General features: G+C 42.3%; 1 protein-coding gene across 5 annotated transcripts in view; it reads right to left on the bottom strand.

Annotated features, from left to right (window-relative positions):
• Positions 1-21000, bottom strand: part of kdm4c (lysine demethylase 4C) — a 353632-nt gene that overhangs the window by 176319 nt on the left and 156313 nt on the right. For all 5 annotated transcript variants that reach the window (XM_033017965.1, XM_033017969.1, XM_033017967.1 and 2 more), the window contains 2 exons: positions 19399-19525; positions 10708-10889 (listed from right to left, as the gene is read on the bottom strand). In XM_033017965.1, coding sequence (XP_032873856.1) covers positions 10708-10889; positions 19399-19525 — 309 coding nt within the window. The remainder of the gene's footprint in view (positions 1-10707; positions 10890-19398; positions 19526-21000) is intronic.

The raw sequence follows: 21000 nt of genomic DNA, 5'->3' as shown, positions 1-21000 counted from the left end.
TCACCGCCAGATGTTCGAGGTGTGGAGAGCATGAGTTGGACAGGACTGCCACGTCGGAACACCACGCAGAGTTGACCATGAGGCAGACGCCCCCTCCTCTCCCTTTCCCAGATGCCAGGGTACGGTCCATGCGGTGGATGGAGAACCCTTCAGGCTGGACCGCTGAGTCTGGGGAGCTGGGGGTGAGCCATGTCTCTGTGAAACAGAACACAGAGCATTCCCTCAGCTCCCTTTGATAAAGCAGTCTTGCCCTTAAGTCCTCCACTTTGTTTTCAAGGGACTGTACATTAGCCAGTAGGATAGTAGGGAGAGGGGGCCGGAGGCCCCTGCGCTTCATTCTGACCTGAAGTCCTGCCCGACGGCCACGTTTCCGGACACAATGGAGGCTTCCCCTTTGTTTCCAGGTACTGTGCTTGCTGTACCTGCTGTTTCTGCGGACCTGCGCTGGAACGGGGATTCCCTCACAGACGGCAGCTCCAGCTCCGTAACGAACAGGGGTTCCCTCAAAGTCGGCAACTGCAGCTCCGTTGTTGCTGGAAGATCCAGCCCGTCGGCTCTGGGGGTCATCCCGGGGTTTCAAGGTACAGTACCTGTGATCCTCAGTCGGGTCGGGAGTTCCACAGCCAGTGTGGGAAAGTTTAAAGTCCTGGATTCCCGCAGCTGCGGGAGCTCGCGAAATTGCGAGAGCCTTGAGGATCTCAAGCAGGTTGTCCGAAACGGCACCGATATCTGCCGTTTTTCTGATCCAGGTAAGTTGTTGGAAGTTGTAGTTGAGCCTTTTATTTTCCGGAGCTCCGCAAAAGTCGCCGCAGGCAGGCGCCATCTTGCATCTCGCAAGACAAGGTCCCACATAAGAGATTAGTATACAAACTTAAAGCACACGGTATTGGGGGTTCAGTATTAATGTGGATAGAGAACTGGCTGGCAGACAGGAAGCAAAGAGGAGGAGTAAACGGGTCCTTTTCAGAATGGCAGGCAGTGACTAGTGGGGTACCGCAAGGCTCAGTGTTGGGACCCCAGCTATTTACAATATATATTAATGATTTGGACGAGGGAATTGAATGCAACATCTCCAGGTTTGCGGATGACACGAAGCTGGGGGACAGTGTTAGCTATGAGGAGGATGCTAGGAGGCTGCAAGATGACTTGGATAGGCTGGGTGAGTGGGCAAATGCATGGCAGATGCAGTATAATGTGGATAAATGTGAGGTTATCCACTTTGGTGGCAAAAACAGGAAAGTAGACTATTATCTGAATGGTGGCTGATTAGGAAAAGGGGAGATGCAACGAGACCTGGGTGTCATGGTAACCAGTCATTGAAAGTAGGCATGCAGGTGCAGCAGGCAGTGAAGAAGGCGAATGGTATGTTAGCATTCATAGCAAAAGGATTTGAGTATAGGAGCAGGGAGGTTCTACTGCAGTTGTACAGAGTCGTGGTGAGACCACACCTGGAGTATTGCGTACAGTTTTGGTCTCCTAATCTGAGGAAGGACATTCTTGCCATAGAGGGAGTACAGAGAAGGTTCACCAGACTGATTCCTGGGATGTCAGGACTTTCATATGAGAGAAAAACACTTTTCACACAGCGAGTGGTGAATCTCTGGAATTCTCTGCCACAGAAGGTAGTTGAGGCCAGTTCATTGGCTATATTTAAGAGGGTTAGATGTGGCCCTTGTGGCTAAAGGTATCAGAGGGTATGGAGAGAAAGCAGGTACAGGATACTGAGTTGGATGATCAGCCATGATCATATTGAATGGCGGCGCAGGCTCGAAGGGCCGAATGGCCTACTCCTGCACCTATTTACTATGTTTCTATGAGCCTGAGAACTAATTTTGTCAACTGCTTCCTTTCTTATCAAGTAATTATCCAATCATTATGCATGAGTGGAAAATTACTTGATAAGAAAGGAAACTGTTGACAAAATGAGTTCTCAGGCTCATAAAAAAAGTTACAATTCCAGTGAGGTTTTGACATTTTCCTCCAACACCTCTCTTTCAAAACAATTGAAAGAATGTTTACTCCAAAATTGTAGTTTATTTACCGTGCAGCAGTGAGAAAATGAAGAATGTAAATCAATTAGCCTAACATTTATCATGAGAAAAGTGCTGAGTGTCGATAGGATACTGAGAAAATCATTTGATTAAGCAGTCACCATGCTTTCATGAGTGAGAAATCATGTTTGACAAACTTATTTAATAAGCAGGATTCCCGACAGGACACGCGGCTGTGGACTGGGAACACGGCCGGAGGCCTTTATCGAGGCGCTGCGGTCTCGATGCCTCCTGGATCGCTGTGTAGAAGCCCAGGTCAGGGCCTCACGGGTAGTAGCCCAGGTCGGGCAAAGCGGGGGGAACTGGGATAGAGCAAAAAGGGGGAGCCAGCGTGCTTTATAACTTTATCAGCGCCTTAGTTGGCTGCTATTTGTATACATTGTGTATGCAAGCTAAGAATTTCACTGTGCCTAGTCACATGTGACAATAAAGTATTCCTATTCCTTCCTGAATGCAAGGAAAAAGTATACTTTCCGGAAGTGGCGGCGCTGTTAACAGCTGCGGCTCGCCTGCAGTCCGTCTGTCTTTACCTTTTTCTGTTGTTTTTTTTTGTCTTGTTTTGGTTAAGTTTTAGTTTGTTGGGTTGTGTTAGGGGGGGGGGTGGGGGGTGAAACATGTTCTCTGTCTCTTCCTTCGGGGGGAATGCGACTTTTTCGTGTCGTATCCCGCTTCTCTGCCTCCGTCTGCGCTGAGGCCTAATGGCGGAGCTGGCGGCCTCCAGCCTGCGACTGACCCCGAGGCTCCGGAGGCAGAGCCAGCCAACGAGAGGCTGGCCGTCTTCGGGGTTGAGGCAGCGGTGGCCCGACTTGTTGGTGTGGCGTTCTGGCTTTCGGCGGCGGCCTGGAGCTGATGCAGCGGGGCTCGGAGCTGAGACTGCGTGACCCGGAGCTGGGGCAGCGGCCTGGAGCTGGGGCGGCTGCCCGGAGCGGAGACTGCGGGACCCGGAGCGGAGACTGCGGGACCCGGAGCTGGGGCAGCGGCCCGGAGCGGAGCCTGCGGGACCTGGAGCTGGGGCGGCGGCCCGGAGCGGAGACTGCGGGACCCGGAGCTGGGGCGGCGGCCCGGAGCGGAGACTGCGGGACCCGGAGCTGGGGCGGCGGCCCGGAGTGGAGACTGCGGGACCCGGAGTTGGGGCGGCGGCCTGGAGCTGGGGCGGCTGCCCGGAGCTGACGCTGTGGCGGGCCGTCTCGGAGCGGAGACGGCGTTCTGGCTTTCGGCGGCGGCGACATCACCACGGAGGTCCGCTGGACTGGAGGGCGGCATCTCCGGCCTGGATCGATCGCCTCAGCGCAGAGGGAGAACAAGGAGGGAAGAGACGGAGACTAAGACTTTGCCTCCATCACAGTGAGGATGTGCTTGGAGGACTCACTGTGGTGGATGTTAAATTTGTGTTTATTGTATGTTTTGTTTTTATTGGTTCTGTGTATGACAGGGCAGGCAACATAATTTCGTTCAGACCGAAAGGTCTGAATGACAATAAAGGAATCTAATTCTAATATGGTTAATGGCAAGATCCTTAACAGCATTGATGTACAGAAGGATATTTGCATCCAGGTCCACAGCTCCCTAAAATTGGAAACACACAGGCAAGTAAATGGTTGGGCTGTGGAGAATGTTGTAAAGCAGAATGACCAAGAGGTACAAGTACACAGTTCCGTGAAAGTGGCAAGGTGGTGAAGAAGGCATTTGTTCACGTTCATGACAAAGGAGCAGAATTAGGCCATTCAGCCTATCGAGTCTACTCTGCCATTCAATCATGGCTGATTTATCTTTCCCCCTCACTCCCATTCCCCTGCCATTTCCTGTAACCTTTGACAAATCAAAAATCTATCAATCTCCATATTAAGCATACCCAAAGACTTGACCTCCACAGCCGTCAGCGGCAATTAATTCTACAGGTTCACCACCCTCTGGCGAAAGAAAATCCTCCTCATCTCCTTTTTAAAGGTACATCTTTTATTCTGAACCGGTGCCCTCTGGTCCTAGACTCTCCCACGAGCGAAAACATCCTCTCCACATTCGCACTATCTAGTCCTTTCATTATTCAACTGCTTTGGCATATAATTCATCTCAAGGGCATTGAATACACGATTTGGGAAGTCATATTACAATTGTAAAACCTGGTCAGTGTGGACAGGTTGGGCTGCAAATCCGTGCTGCATAACTCTGTGACTATATTAATGGTCTATCCATTACTTCCCTGTACTCTACCTAAGTACCTGACTCGCTGACTTATAGCCCCTGTCCCACTTTCACGACATTTGATGACCTTAAACGGCCTAAAAAAAATCAAGATCGCAGTACCCTACAACCTCCTACGACTATGTTGAAGACCTCCCACGACTATGGAGAAGACATCCTTCGACCATGTTGAAGACTGGCTTCGACCATGTACGTTTTACTGCTTTTTGCAGTAGCCCTTTTGTTTCAGCCGCCTTTTAAGAAAGGCAGAAGTGGAAGAGCAAGGGTGAAGAGGAAGCACAAGAAGAGGTCTCAATGGGTGAATGGAGATGATGTGATGGACTGTCCCAGTACACCAGATGACTGGAAGAGAATGGCGCTAGGCTTTGACAAAAGATGGGACTTTAAGCACACATGTGGGGCAGTGGATGGCAAACATTCCATTGTTGGCCCTGTCCCTGTACCCCTCATTTTCCTTTTCTTGCAGGATGGCATTCTGCTGGAACCATTCCTCAAGGTCGCCCTCCTGCTGCCTGGTGAAGGTGTAGGGCATAACCTTCCTCCTGCCCTCCCTCACCACCAATGGGGCATCTGCCTCTGATGCTGTGTCAGACACAGGAGAAAGGGCTGCTTTGCTGCCTTCAAATGAGGTAGTGAAGGATGGGGTGGAGGTGGGGACATATACTACCACCTTGGTCTCTTCCTCCAGGGGTCTCTCATGCAGGGCTACCTCTTCCTGCGCTATCACCTCATGTGGCATCACCTCCTGCCACTCCTCCTCCTGGGTGGGCAACACCTGCATGGCCGTTTTTTTTTTAGGGTTGTGCCCTCCCCCTGCGCTGCTGCCTTTTTGGTGCCATATCTAAAACACAAGTGTCCTCTCCAAAAAATTCTCCAGCTATGAATGAACATGCCTTGGAATGACAGAGGTGACGTTCTGGTTTTTAAATAACCTTTACGAATATTAAAAACGTAATCTACTGGTTGGACAGCGCATGCCAACAGGTAAAATGGTTAATAATGGAAAGAGAGGATTGTTCGCCTTTTAATATAGGCGCGATTCTTCTCTCTCCAATAAATTTGAAGAAAACACTATATGAGAAAAATCCGATTATTCACAGTACCTTACGAATCGGGAGACAAGTGAAGTCAACCCTTAAACTAAGAAATTTATCTCTTCTTTCACCAATTGCCAACAATCCTTCGTTCAAGTCATCTATTTTAGACAAAACGTTCACACACTGGGAAAGATTAGGAATCAAAAAACTCGGGAGATCTTTATGAGATGGGAACTCTTCTCTCATTTCAAGTATTACAGTCGAAATATCACCTGAAAGGTAGTCAATATTTTAGATATCTTCAAATTCGAGACTATCTGAAATCATATACCCAAGACTACCAATCTTTGTTGCCAGACATACTGGACGAATGTATGAAGAATAGAAACTCGGGAGTCAAACAAGTTAATATCATATCTGTATAAGACCCTTTTAAATATAGAAATCCCATTGTCAGAAGTAATTAGAAGAGCTTGGGAAGATGAACTTGGCCTAAAAATTCTAAAAGACAGATGGGGGAAAACCTTCTATATTTACACAATTGTTCGAGTAACGTTAGGCATTCGTTAATTCAATTTAAAATACTGCACAGACTCTATTATTCAAAGTCTAAACTGAATAAGATCTTTCCAAATGTATCTCCTATTTATGATAAATGTCTTCTTCAGGAAGCAACCCTGATCCATTCCTTTGTCGCTTGTATAAAGTTACATAATTTTTGGAGAGGAATTTTTGAAATTTTTTCAAAAACACAAAAAATAAAATTGGAGCCCGATACGGAATTGATCATTCTAGGTACGTCAGAAGCCTGCTCTGAGCTATCATTATTTCAAAGACGTTTCCTTAATTATGGCCTAATAACGGCAAAAAAACGAATACTTAAATTTTGGAAACATACTTCAGTCCCTACTCTTAAGCTGTGGATTATAAACATGTCCGAGACGCTACATCTTGAAAATATTAGACTTGTCTTGGCAGAAAAACCAGACCATTTTTCGAAGACATGGACGCCATTCATTGATTTATTACAAGGATAGTATGGTACAACACAACTTTGGATTTAAATCTAATTACGGGTTGGGTGGGGTGGGTGGGGAGGGATGTGCGGCAGGTATATCATCACTTTTTTCTTTCTTTCTCTTTTTGTCCTTTTATTTTTTCTATTTTTCTCTTCTTTCTTTCATTTATTCACTCTTTGACTACACCACTGGTAGTCTAGGGGTTCTATCTTTGCACATCTCACTTTTTCTCTTTCTTGTTTTTTCTTCTTTCTTTTCTTCCAACTATAGCTAAAAGTTAAAATTGAAGCTGTACAATAACTGTATTATTTTATATGCCGTTGGTTCTATTTTTGTACATTTGCTTCTAATAAATAAATTTAAAAAAATAAAAAATAAAAATAAAATAAAATAAATCACCTTTTTTTTCCTACTGACCTTTTTTTACCTTCGACTGCCTCCGTGAAAGAGTTAGTTATTAATTGATTGTTGTCATATTTAAGCTTTCCTGTTGTAAAGAGCCAATTGTAATGCATGATGGGATTTGGGCAACTCCTGTCGTGCAAGGTTTTTTTAATTTTAAGTTGATTAGTTCACAGCTCTCTTGCAAGGTTTTTTTATGTAAGGTAGAAAGTTCACAGCTCTCTTGCAAGGTTTTTTATGTAAGTTGAAGAGGTTAATCAGATAAGAAGGGGCCTAGAGGATTCCATTGGGGTAACTGGCTTTTGGCAAAGAGTGAAAAACAACTCCATATTTGGAGGTGGATGATGGTTTTTGTACATTACATCATGCATTTGATTTGATTTCAGTACGTATATAAACTCGCGTGTTCCGGTATTTCTTTGTGTGTGCTGCTGGAGATTCAGACGTGAGAAACTGTTGCCTCTGAGTCTCTCAGTTCACACCCGTCAGACATTAAATTAAAGCTTTGTATGGTCTTAAGAATTTGTGCTTTGTCTATCTTTTTAAGTGAACTTTTTCATCCGACCACCCACGACCTACTACGACCTACCTAAGACCTACCTACGAGTAAAAAGTATCGACCTTTTTTTACTCATGGACATTTTTATTCAGGCTAGAAAAAACCGCGGCGACCTACTTGATGCCACGAGTACCTACGACTAGCATCACAACCTACCTACGACTTCCTACGACCTCGTGGCGACCATGCTGCGAGTATGAGTCAAAGGCAAACTCGGCAGAGGTCGTGAATTAGGTCGTGAAAGTGGGACGGGCTTTACCCCATGACTTTGTGTCTTTTTTGTAAAACAGCATCTGCAGTTAATTGTGTCTCCATTTCTTCTATGAAGTTGCGAAACACACCTGTTGTCCCTACACACCATTTCACTGATACATAGATTCAATATGCACCTTTTTCCAACTAGCATGCATTTGTGTTAGATGACAACTCTTCTCTTGAAAGAAACATTCCTAGTTTGAACCTGCATTACTGCTATCAATTGCTTTGTTACATCATTTCAAAGTCATTACCTTTGATATGTTTTGGCCTTTTTCATCACTACTTTAATCTATCTGCATTTTGATTCATTAAAAAAAAATTCTAAACATGCACACAGTGGGTCAAAAGTCCTGTTTCTGTGCCAAATAGCTGTAAACTGCTTTTGCTACATTGCTTTTTCTCCCACCTGATTTAACCATTCTGGTTTCTCATTGGACTGAAAGTGTAATAATTGAGAAAATTCTCCTGCATCCACATCAGAAATCCATCTTCTTTGTTACCACTAGCAAGCCTTTTTTTTCTTTCCCCAGACTATAATTAAGAATGGAAGTCTCTTAATCTTATTCTCCTACTTTTGCAACAAATCTTTAAAATACATGTTCTCATCCATTTCCTTTGAGCCCTATAAAAAACACCTAACAACACAACTCGGGTCAGTTTAAAACTAACATAATTGCATCGAGAATGCTGTAGCCACTCCTCTTTTTTACCTTCTCTATCATTCTGCACAACTTGGTAACCTTGAATATTAAGAGCCTGATTTTAACTGAGGCATATAACCATAAAACCATATAACAATTACAGCACGGAAACAGGCCATCTCGACCCCTCTAGTCCGTGCCGAACACATAATGTCCCCTAGTCCCATATAACTGCGCTCAGACCATAACCCTCCATTCCTTTCCCATCCATATAACTATCCAATTTATTTTTAAATAATAAAAACGAACCTGCCTCCACCACCTTCACTGGAAGCTCATTCCACACAGCTACCACTCTCTGAGTAAAGAAGTTCCCCCTCATGTTACCCCTAAACTTCAGTCCCTTAATTCTCAAGTCATGTCCCCTTGTTTGAATCTTCCCTACTCTCAGTGGGAAAAGCTTTTCCACGTCAACTCTGTCTATCCCTCTCATCATTTTAAAAACCTCTATCAAGTCCCCCCTTAACCTTCTGCGCTCCAAAGAATAAAGCCCTAACTTGTTCAACCTTTCTCTGTAACTTAGTTGCTGAAACCCAGGCAACATTCTAGTAAATCTCCTCTGTACTCTCTCTATTTTGTTGACATCCTTGCTATAATTAGGCGACCAAAATTGTACACCATACTCCAGAATTGGCCTCACCAATGCCTTGTACAATTTTAACATTACATCCCAACTTCTATACTCAATGCTCTGATTTATAAAGGCCAGCACACCAAAAGCTTTCTTTACCACCCTATCTACATGAGATTCCACTTTCATGGAACTGTGCAGTTATTCACAGATCCCTCTGTTCACCTACATTCTTCAATTCCCTACCATTTACCATGTACGTCCTATTTTGATTTGTCCTGCCAAGATGTAGCACCTCACACTTATCAGCATTAAACTCCATCTGCCATCTTTCAGCCCACTCTTCCAACTGGCATAAATCTCTCTGTAGACTTTGAAACTCTACTTCATTACCCGCAACCCCACCTATCTTAGTATCATCTGCATACTTACTAATCCAATTTACCACACCATCGTCCAGATCATTGATGTACATGACAAACAACAGTGGACCCAACACAGATCCCTGTGGCACCCCACTCGTCACTGGCCTCCAACCTGACAAACAACCATCCACCATTACTCTCTGGCATCTCCCATTCAGCCACTGTTGAATCCATCTTGCTACTCCACCATTAATACCCAACCATTGAACCTTCTTAACCAACCTTCCATGAGGAACCTTGTCAAAGGCCTTACTGAAGTCCATATACACAACATCCACTGATTTACCCTCATCAATTTCCCGAGTAACATCTTCAAAAAATTCAAGAAGATTAGTTAAACATGACCTTCCAGGCACAAATCCATGTTGACTGTTCCTAATCAGACCCTGTTTATCCAGATGCTTATATATATTATCTCTAAATGTCTCTGGTAATACCAAAAGAATTATAACAACTTTTGGCAATATGCTGGCAATTTACCAACCTTATTACTTGCATTAGGTACAATGCAATTCCATTCCCCATTCTTTACTGTAACCTCATGATTTCATGAAGTGTGTCAGCAATTTCATAGGTCAATAATTCATCCTGACTTAAAGACTGAAGAAAACAGGTTGCAGGTTACAGTTAATTATTTTACTTCAAATAGATCTTATTACTGAATATGTGAAGAAACAGTGAGAATGGAAAACAGATTGGTCAGAATATCAAGAGAAATTTCCTGTTTCAAGTGGAACCCTTCATCTGAAATTCGTTGAAATAGTCTGTTAGATTTGAGGTCTAGCTTGGTCAGCTTTATGCTACAGGGAATAATAAATTTGAAAACTAGTTATTAATTTTAGAATGGTATTATTTTAGATTGTATTATTTTCTCTTGATGAGTTAAAAATATCAGGGACATGTCATTTTATAAATTCCAATGAATTCCTTAAACAACATAATCTGTTATACATACGACAGAGTCAGTTGCTCTTTACCCGTTTCTTTCACAAACACAATGATTTAAGGGATTAAATATGCCAAGGTGCCAGTATATGCTAGGTGATACACAATTCAATTTTGTATCTACATCTCAGAAAGAAGTTGTTCAACTCAAATACGCCACAGATGTGCTCCACCTGATATTTCCTACTCTTCTTTGCCCAAGCCAAAATAAATATATCTTTCTCCATCTTATCTTAATTTTCCCATTGGTTCTGTTAGTGACTATCTTATATTTATTGCTTCCAAATCCACCAAGATGGTGAGGAGACACAAGAAACTGCAGGTGCTAGTCTCAAGCAAAACACAAAGTGCTGGAGGAATTCAGCTGCCCAGGCAGTATCTGGGAAGGGAATGGACAGGTGACATTTTGGGTTGGGACCCTTCTTTAGACTAAAAGTTCACAAATTGTGAACTGCAAACACCTGGGAAAAGATTTTAAACTCTGAAAACTGTTGTGAAGCATTAGCATAATTCATTTCAGATTAGATAATAACTTACCAGGTTATAAGGAAAGAAAAGTGAGCAAATCGCACAATATGGTTCCATTTTCGAGACGACTTCGTTATATTCCTTCTCTGCTTGGAAATTGTGCAGTTTACTCTGCCACAATTGGATTAGAGGTTTGGCCCAAGGCTGTGTTTCATTTATATCTTCTTCATTTAATGTTGGATCAGTCAATTCTGCATAACATTGGGAAAGAATCAAGATGATGGACAATGAACAATTAGTCTGGAGAAAAGGTAAGCAGGAATACATACTAAACATAATATGTAACAATGCAAACTAATCCTACTGACTAATTCAGTCACATTTCACCACAACATCCTTTAATTCCTGTATTTATCCAAATTTGTCAATCGACAGAAATTCTGGTCAATGGATTGTGATAATTAGACCAAAAGCCTCAAGTTATCCCAAATGAACAAAAATGACAACATACCAAAGACTAAAATAGGGCAAAGTACCAGCGTTATCAGGATATCAAAAGTGCTGCTATAAGTTTGATGTACTTTATTTGGCCATTTTCTGCCTGGTGTTAGCATGCTCTTGGATATTCCTTTGCAGCCAGTTGGACTGATTAAGCTTCATGCCTCGCTGTTACAGCCAGCCCACCGAATGGAGCCAACTGTGACCAACAACTCAACTTCAGGTAGCCAAACTCCAAGTCTCACCCTGGATAATTTGTATTACAAAAGGCCTTCTCAAAGCTTCCAATAGTCGCTGATAATCAGATTTATTTAAAATAAGTTTAAATAGGCAATTTAACAAACTGAAAATAATTCAAGAAATTAATAAAAATAAGCCAATTGCTGCACTTTAGTTTAAAACAGAATGTTCAAGCAGTCTAGTGGTGAAGGAAATAGTCACACACCATAGGCTATGACTTGTAGTGCATTCTGCAATGCATTAATGCACATCAACTCTGCATGCTTCTGCAACTTGAAATCAAAACCTCCAAAAATTAACAAAACACCTAAAGAATCTCAAAATCAATATCAAATTGAAATAGACCAGCAATTCGCCTTTAATTACTAGCAGCATTTTTACAGAGCAATGATGGAGGGGCTAAGCCATTCAAGCTGCTGAACAGATGTTCAGAGTAGCACAACGCAGCAACAGCCCCTTCAGCCACTATGTTCATACCAAATATTTTGACCTTTGTGAGGTCATTAGATGGAAAAGGAAACGTTGGTCTCAATCTTTGTTGCATGTTGATTGCCACTTTGATCAGGTTACACTGCCTATTGTCAACAAGAATTCAGTGCAAAAACAAAGAACTGCAGACACCGATTTACAAAATGAGGCACAAAAGGCTGGTACAACTCAGCGGATCAGTCACCATCTCTAGAAACATGGATAGGTGTTTCTTCAGGCTGGTGCAGTGTGGTCATTCACACTTTGCCTCAAGAAATAAAATGTCCAGTGTACATTGTGGATTGTGCCATTGCACCATTATATCACCAAAAGAGCAATCCATCTACCAAACAAAATAGGTCACCAATCAGAATTTAAATCAGGATAACTCACTTAGATTACAATTGTTCTTTCATCTCCATGCTAAAATCATAACTGGGCAGTTAAAATTATTGTCATGATATTTGAATGACTCATCAGTGAATGCATGTAATTATGAGGCCTCTTTCAGAAACATATGGCTCCATAACAATGAAAGCACAAACGAGTTGCGGTATTTTAGAGAAAATAACATCCAAGTAATAGCTGAGGGTCAATTTCATTTTATTCTTTGCATGCCCCTGAAGAGCTAAATAACTTCCAATTTCATAAACACCCTGGTGTACGATAAACAACTGAAATAGAGTTTTATTGTTTCAGTTTAATTAAGTTCAGAATTGTCCTGCAATATAATTTGATGCAAGAGGTTGTATTATAATTCCTTAAAAGTAATGTTGCCAAATATCTAGGTCCAAATAATTATACCAAAGTGCATTTCTCGCTTGTAATGTTGTGGAATTTAATTATAAATATTTAATGAAATAAAAATTCAGAACAAATATATACCTTTGAGAATAATGTCTGTTGTTTCTGAATATACATTGTTACTGCAGCCATTTCCTACAAGTCTGATATTAGTTCAGCCTTCTCATCAACATTATCTAATTCAACACCAATTCAACCACTTTCATCAGCACTAATTTCTATGCAAGACTCATGAAAACATCTTCTCGGTGTTGCCACAAGATCAGCCTCATCCACCTAACCCCATGCATATGCAACGCCCATAAATACCAATTCACATTTAAAATCTGTGGTGTTTGCATCATCCAAAGAGCCTATAACCGTTACCCATTTGCATCGACAGCATTTTCAGAATTGCTGGTTACAGTCCCCAAGTGCTTTGTTTGTTTCAGGCAAAAACTACTAATTTGGAGTTCCGTGCTGATTTATTCAATAAGTCTTCCAGTTTCACACTGACCACTGTGGTTAGTACTTCAATTATGCATAGACTATATAAAAATAAACTGGGTGGGCTGGGACTAAATTTGAACTGTTCTCTTGGATTGTCTAATAGATTTATTGTAGGAATTTTCTGCATTCGACAGTGATCCGCTGGTGATACTACTTTGAAAAAAATTGGAAGAATTTTATATTTATATAACAGTGCTTCTACATAATAACTGCTTTCGTTTAAAGACAGCAAAACATTGGTAGAAAACATAAAAATCGTTAGTCCCAGAGTATTTCCCAGAAGTGAATCACCTGACCCTTGTACTAAGTCCAGACTTGGGTTTGGCAAAACTTTCTGCATCAACTTGCACCAGAATGCAAATAATCAGACCATGCACAATGGCTCGAGTGTGAGAGAGCTATCTCATGAGAGCAAGCAAATCATGATGTGACCAGGACAAACTTCACCTACGTGAATGTGAAAAGTACTACTGTTAGCCAAGTCAGAAAATATAAATTTCCTGAACGTAAATCTTAAAAGTATTATATACATGCATATAAAAATGATTAAAATATTGTTAGAAATTTGAAACCAAACTTTAAATACTGTAAATCCCTTAAACCAATTAAAAGAAGCAAAAATAAACAATTGAAATATAAACATAAATTGAACCCTTGCAGTTCCTAAACTCGATTTAAGCAAATAGAGATCTTGTTTCTATATTAAAAGTAGCCAGGCAGTTTGGTCAAATTGAGTACCCACATAAGTGTCAAAATTATTTTACTTTCACAGGGTGATTGATATTATTTTCCTTTAAAATCTGTGCCACAAAAGGTATCCAAAGTACAATTATATAAAATAATTGAACGAATGAAAATTAATCCAAGGCGCGTTGATTCTAACAATGCATTCTTTCTGGTCATGTACTTGAAGCCTGCTTGGTACAAAAGGTGCTGGGTATGGACAAATAAGAAAAATAAAATCAGACTTTATACTTCATGTAAATAATTCTTGCATGGAAATTTGAAATCTCTCATCATGTCTCATAAGCTTATTTGAAACAAAAGATTATGAGAGATTGTATTAAATAAACATTAATTCCATCATCTTTATAAAGTTATGAAAAAAATAATCTTACAGTATAAAGTATATGTTGGCCCACTGTGTGTGCAAGTCAAAATTGCTTGGATGATGTACATACTGAAGTCATGGATGGGGGAGGTGTGAATGGTTAAGATGGTTGACCTGCTCTCATCCTGATAAGTGACCAATTCTCCATCGCACTCGACTTAGAATGCACAAATGCAATCAGGCGATGATACACTCCCTTCTCCTGTAACTCACAGCATTAATGTGGGTGGTTCATCTATGCTTGTGATCAGCGATGATCTCCAAGGGTGTTGATGCTCCAATACTCAGTGGAATGACAAGGAGAGGCTGTTAGGCTCTTGTTTTCTCTCTCGGCAGAAGCTGACTCATCATTTGATTCTGGAGGTCAGCGTCTCATATTTGTGCGCCATTAATGTTACTTGCCAATTATCAGTCTAAGCATAAACATTGTCCAGACCTTGCGTCATGCATGTCATACATAAGCCAAACCAAGTGAGGCCAACAGATTTGCTTTCCTGAAGGATAGTGGTGGAATAGGGGATACTGTTACCTTAGTACAAATGTATTTAACTCAATTCCCCAGTTACTGCAGTGGGATTTGAACTCGAGAATCCAGCTATTTCGAGCCAAGTACGATAAGCACCACATAAAATGATTATCTTCCACCTCCTTGCCCTGCAAGCCAATGATAAGTTTCTGCCCACCTCCCCATCAAAAGCACTGCTTATGCAGCAACTCTTAAGAATCTCAGTTTGCTCCAGGAAAATGCAGTTGATTTGATTTGCACCCATCAATTAATCAACAACAATGTAAACAAATAACATTGCCAGTCTTTCATCGTCATTAGGTCTAAATCCTGTAACTTCCTTCTCATCAGCATTGTGGGAAAACCTTCTCCAGAAAGATCTCACCATCAGTTTCCCAAGGGCAATTAGGGATGGGAAATAAATGCTGATCTTGCCAGTGATACCAAGATCCCCAAAATGATGTTTTTAATATAGGCACAGATAAGCAAAATATTGTAAACAAACTATTCTTAACTTAACTAATGATGACATAACAATCTAGGGGACATGAGACTCGTGTATTTATTATTTCTGCTGCAAACATATCATACTATGTATAGGAGCAGGGAGGTTCTACTGCAGTTGTACAGGGTCTTGGTGAGACCACACCTAGAGTATTGCATACAGTTCTGGTCTCCTAATCTGAGGAAGGACATTCTTGCCATAGAGGGAGTGCAGAGAAGGTTCACCAGTGATTCCTGGGATGTCAGGACTTTCATATGAAGAAAGACTGGATAGACTCGGCTTGTACACGCTAGAAATTAGAAGATTGAGGGGGGATCTTATAGAAACTTACAAAATTCTTAAGGGGTTGGACAGGATAGATGCAGGAAGATTGTTCCCGATGTTGGGGAAGTCCAGAACAATGGGTCACAGTTTAAGGATAAAGGGGAAATCTTTTAGGACTGAGATGAGAAAAACATTTTTTACACAGAGAGTGGTGAATCTCTGGAATTCTCTGCCACAGAATGTAGTTGAGGCCAGTTCATTGGCTATATTTAAGAGGGAGTTAGATGTGGCCCTTGTGGCTAAAGGGATCGGGGGTATGGAGAGAAAGCAGGTACAGGATACTGAGTTGGATGATCAGCCATGATCATATTGAATGGCGGTGTAGGCTCGAAGGGCCGAATGGCCTACTCCTGCACCTATTTTCTATCTCTATGCATATTCTGTTGTGCTGCAGCAAGTAAGAATGTCATTGTTCTATCTGGGACATATGACAATAAAACACTCTTGACTCTGTCAAATTCCTTATGGCAATTAACATTAACTAAAATAGGCAAACCAAAAAAAAAGTCTTTGCTACAATATGACCTGAAGTAGTATCTGTATCTTTTTCCCACAGATTCTCCTTGATCTCCTGTTTTTAGTATGTTATGCTTTTATTTCAGATTTCCAATATCTGCAACTTTTTTAATGTTATTTCTATACATTGTTGTTGTTCCAGGGCATCTACTGAGAGATTTTGTTTTATTGAATGCAATTGGATTCTCGTTACAATATAATTAATGCTTTTTGCTCTCAGAAAAAAATAGTATTTGCAGGTCTCAATGCAACCCATGAGGAAGCAACATGAAATTTATTAATTACTAGACCAAGGGGGACCCGTTGGGTCCCGTCCCCTCAACGCGCGGGGGAGGGGCAGAGGGAGAGAGAGAGGGGCGGGGGAAAGAGGGGGGGAGGGAGGGGGGAGGGAGAGAGAGGCTGGGGAGAGTGAGGCGGAGGGGGCGAGAGAGGCGGGGGGGGAGAGAGAGAGAGGCGGGGGGGGAGAGAGAGGCGGGGGGGAGAGAGAGGCGGGGGGAGAGAGAGGCGGGGGGGGAGAGAGAGGCAGGGGGGGAGAGAGAGGCGGGGCGGGGGAGAGAGGAGGGGGGGAGAGAGAGGAGATGGGGAAAGAGGAGAGGGGGAGAGAGGAGGGGGGAGAGAGGAGAGAGGAGGGGGAGAGAGGGGGGGGCAGGTGGGAGGGGTAGTGAAGGAGGGAGTGGTGGGGAGAAGGAAGAGGTGGGGGTGGACGAGAGGCCCGGGGGGTGGTGAAAGAAAAGAGAGGCCCGGGGGGAGGTGAAAGAGAGGCGGGGGTCGTGAGAGAGGCCGGTGGGTGGGTGGAGAGGCTGGGAGGGACGGGGGAGAGGCCGGGGGGGTTAGGGAAGAGAGGCCAGGGGTGTGGGGGGACAGGGGGAGAGGCCGGGGGGTGCGGGGGGAGAGAGCCTGGGGGGGGGGGGAGAGAGCCGGGGGGGGGGGGGGGAAGAGAACCCAGAGAGGGGTGGAGAGAGAGCCCGGAGGGGGGGAAGAGGGAGAGGGAGAGAGAGAGGGAGAGAGAGGGAGAGAGAGGGGGAGAGAGAGGGAGAGAAAGGGAGAGGGAGAGAGAGAGAGAGGGAGAGGGAGAGAGAGGGAGAGGGAGAGAGAGAGAGAGAGAGAGAGAGAGAGAGGGAGAGCTCTAGTACAGGGCCCAACTTGCTCGTTCTTCACTCGCAGCGCGTGCCACAGTCTGAAAAGCGAGCGGGCCGCAAAAAGGGCTGCGCTGCGGCCGGGGCAGACAGCAGTCCGAGTTCGAGTCGACTATGAGCGAACTATGCCACGGCGGGCGGGCAGCGACCAAATGACTGCGAGTCGGGGGGGGGGGGGGGGGGAGGACGACGTAACTCGCAGCGCGTGGAAAATAGTGCGCAGTGGGTGGCGCGAGCAGACCCATTGTGACGTCATCAGCTCGTTTACTTTCAAAGATACTTCGGATTCAAGAAATAAAGCTCGAAATTTTCAGGTAAGCCGATTTTTGACTTCACGGGATAAAACTCTACAGGAATATGTAAAAACCTTTATGGTCAGAAACTGATTTTTGTTTGTGGTGTACATAGAACCCAAGTCTGCAGTTATAGACAATAGACAATAGGTGCAGGAGTAGGCCATTTGGCCCTTTGGGCCATCACCACCATTCACTGTGATCATGGCTGATCATCCACAATCAGTACCCCGTTCCTGCCTTTCCCCACATCCCGTGACTTTCATTAAAACAGCTTTCATCTATAAAATAGGTGTTCTGAGTAGACATGACTACAATCTGAAGAAGGGTTTCGATACTTCTTCGGCCAAAACTTAATGAAAGCTTTTTTGATGAAAGTCACGGGATGTGGGGAGAAGGCAGGAACGGGGTACTGATTGTGGATGATCAGCCATGATCACATTGAATGGCAGTGCTGGCTTGAAGGGCTGAATGGCCTACTCCTACACCTATTGTCTATTGACTGGATTTCAAGTATTATTCAGATTTTTTGATCTGAAACATTAACTGTTTCTCTAATTGCATGTTTTGTTTGAATAAATGCTAAGTAGTTTTGTATTTGCATATATAACTGTTATTTGTATTTAATCAATGCATTTAGAAAAAAAGTATATAAGCTAAGAAAAGTCAGCTAACTGTCAATGGACATGCAATCAAATTTCCTGTTTTTCTTACATTGTCGCCTGCATAACTGCACGTAAGGCATGAGCATGAAGCTATGCTCAGTAATACCATCATCCACTTGAACAACATTTTTACCATTTTAAAATGGTCAAGCAAGATACATACATCCTTTAAATTAATGAAAATCTCAAAGGTTTCACAAACTCCTCCCTAGTTTTATTTTTAAACAATTATTGTGGAAAAACTAGCTTATTCAAATATTATCGTCAGTTGCTGCTGAGACTAATTGATGTAATTTACACTGAATGATTCAAGTTAAGATTTAGTGAAACAGACAAGAGTTTCTGAGGCGCAGACATGATTCCTCACTGTTGCCAGGATCAAGGATGCAGATCATTCTGAAGGTGGAATGTGAATAATCAGAATTCATGGCCCACATACGCGATAATGAAATCAGAAAATGAGGCAAGAAATCAGAAAGCAAGAGGGCCAAGAAGCAGATTGAGGAACACCGAGGAAAAAGATTAAAGAAAACAGAATCTGTAAATCACTTATGAATTATTGCTCGTGTATATATGTATTTGCTGTTTATTATGGTGTTTACAAAGTACTATATTTACATATCTGTTGCACTGCTGAAAGTATGAATTTCATTGTTCCGTTTCGGGACACATGACAATAAAATATTCTTGACTTGACTCTTGATTTGCACAGGCAGTGTGGGCCGAAGGGCCTGCTATTGTGCAGTACAGTTCTATGCTCTATGTTCCAATGATGATAAACCAAGCCAAATCAGGAAGCTGGAAGGAGTGGAAAAAACATTTGAGGATGTTGCAGGACTCGAGGGACTGAGTTATAGGGAGCGGTTGAGTAGGCTAGGATCCAGCGTATGCCACCGTCTCCAACAAATTTGTAACCTAGTTAACCTGGGGACCAATGAAACTGAAGATTTTAGTCATTATGGCTAGTGAGAAAATAGATTCACTTTTAAGTGTGGATAATTAAGCACACCATAAACTACTACAACATATCACAAAAATTGAGTAATATATCATTTCCTTGAGAGGTAAACTGAGAGGAGGTCTTAAATGGCATGTAATATTTTAAAAAGTATCACACCTCAAAATATGACATAAACCTTTTGAATGTGCATTACAATATAAACAAGGCTATAATTATTTCATACCTTCAATGCACGCGGTACTAACCTTCATCACTAATCAATTCTTGTTTGACGAGGGTTGAAGGGGATCTAGCTGGTGGTTTGCATAATGGATATCGTCGACACTTGGCTGATTTCTTTTTCCCGGCACTTCCGATGAACTGCTCTGGAAACTGAAAAGAGAAAAGTTATTTTTATCTTCTTGATGAAACCAGATAGTTACCTAGGCTAATGCACATTACCTAGAACATAGTAAGCTTACTGTTTGTTAAAGTGTACACATTCAGAACAGTGTCCTGAATATAATATTGAAAATCTGGACTATTGAGGATGCTAACTGCTTAGAGGCAACAAGCAAATAACCTATGTAGGAAGGAACTGCACATGCTGGTTTATACCTAAGGGACACAAAATGCTGGAGTAACTCAGTGGGCCAGGCAGCATCTCTGGAGAAAAAGAATAGGTAATGTTTTGGGTTAGAACCCTTCTTCAGACTGAAAGTAGAGTTGGGAGGAGAGGAAATAAACTGGCGGCAAGAAATGGGCAGAATAAATCTGGGCCGGCAATAGATGACATCAGAAAGGGTGAAGCCCATAGTTGGTTGGTTGGGAAAGGTGGAATAAAACGAGGGATACAAGGATGCGAACAGTGGGACTGATAGGGCGACAGGGGAGGGAATGCAGGAGTTGCTTGAAATTAAAGAAATCAACATGCTGCCCAAGCAAAATAATGCAGTCTACTCAATTCAAATTGCTCTTACCACAGTGAACTAATTGATTATTATACAAATCTTAGAAAAGCTTCCATAATAGTACAACTAAAAATAAATTAATGAATCTTTAGTTTTGTCCAATGGATGGTCAAGCCACCCCAATTTAAGTGAGAAAATTGGGGAGTCGTTTAAGGCAATGAGCAGATGGTGGTACAACTAGCCTCAAGATAAAGAAAGGAAAAAAAGAGAAACAAAGCCTCCCAAATGTGCATGTCAGGTGAAGAATGGATCAGACAACATTCTGCAGGCTCACTTCTCATGCACATTTCATATCCTGTTGACACTGGTGGCTAGGTTTAGAGATGAATAACTACCATTGCACAAGGTAGCAAAAGGAAACAATAACCAAAGGTAAAGAAGGAAACCTTGCAAAGTGACCCATTTCAAGAAAAAATCTACAGAAAATTGGCACCTAAAATTTGTGAACAAAAATGATTTAAAAATATAGCTTAATGATAATAACGCTGTGTTCACACAAATTGGAACGTGAATAGCGATTGACGAGATTAAATTATAACAACATGAACATTTGTCCAAAACTAAAAGCTCAAATATATTTATTTACTGGAAACTTCGGCATACTGTCCCAGAATTTTAACAAGACTTGAATGATTCAGCAGGACATCGGATCAGAGTGGCTCAGACCCAGCAGGTGTCTGTAAGCCTTCATTTTTGATGCAATTAAATAATAAAAATCACTCCACTAGCATCTAAAAAAGGGACTTGAGAGACTTCATTATAATTTTTCCTAAACTTAGAAAACTAGTTTACTGCACATCCTGTCCTTCAAGTGTTTGATAAGCACACAAACTTAAATTACTGAATTACCAAAGTTCAAACTTTATCAGCAATTTATAATGGTATTCTTTAGCTTAT

The sequence above is a fragment of the Amblyraja radiata genome, chromosome 3, assembly GCF_010909765.2.
Source record: "Amblyraja radiata isolate CabotCenter1 chromosome 3, sAmbRad1.1.pri, whole genome shotgun sequence".
NCBI classification, from domain to species: Eukaryota; Metazoa; Chordata; class Chondrichthyes; order Rajiformes; family Rajidae; genus Amblyraja; species Amblyraja radiata.
The sequence above is the reverse complement of the archived record's forward strand: the minus strand, read 5'-3'. Positions and strand labels throughout refer to the sequence as shown.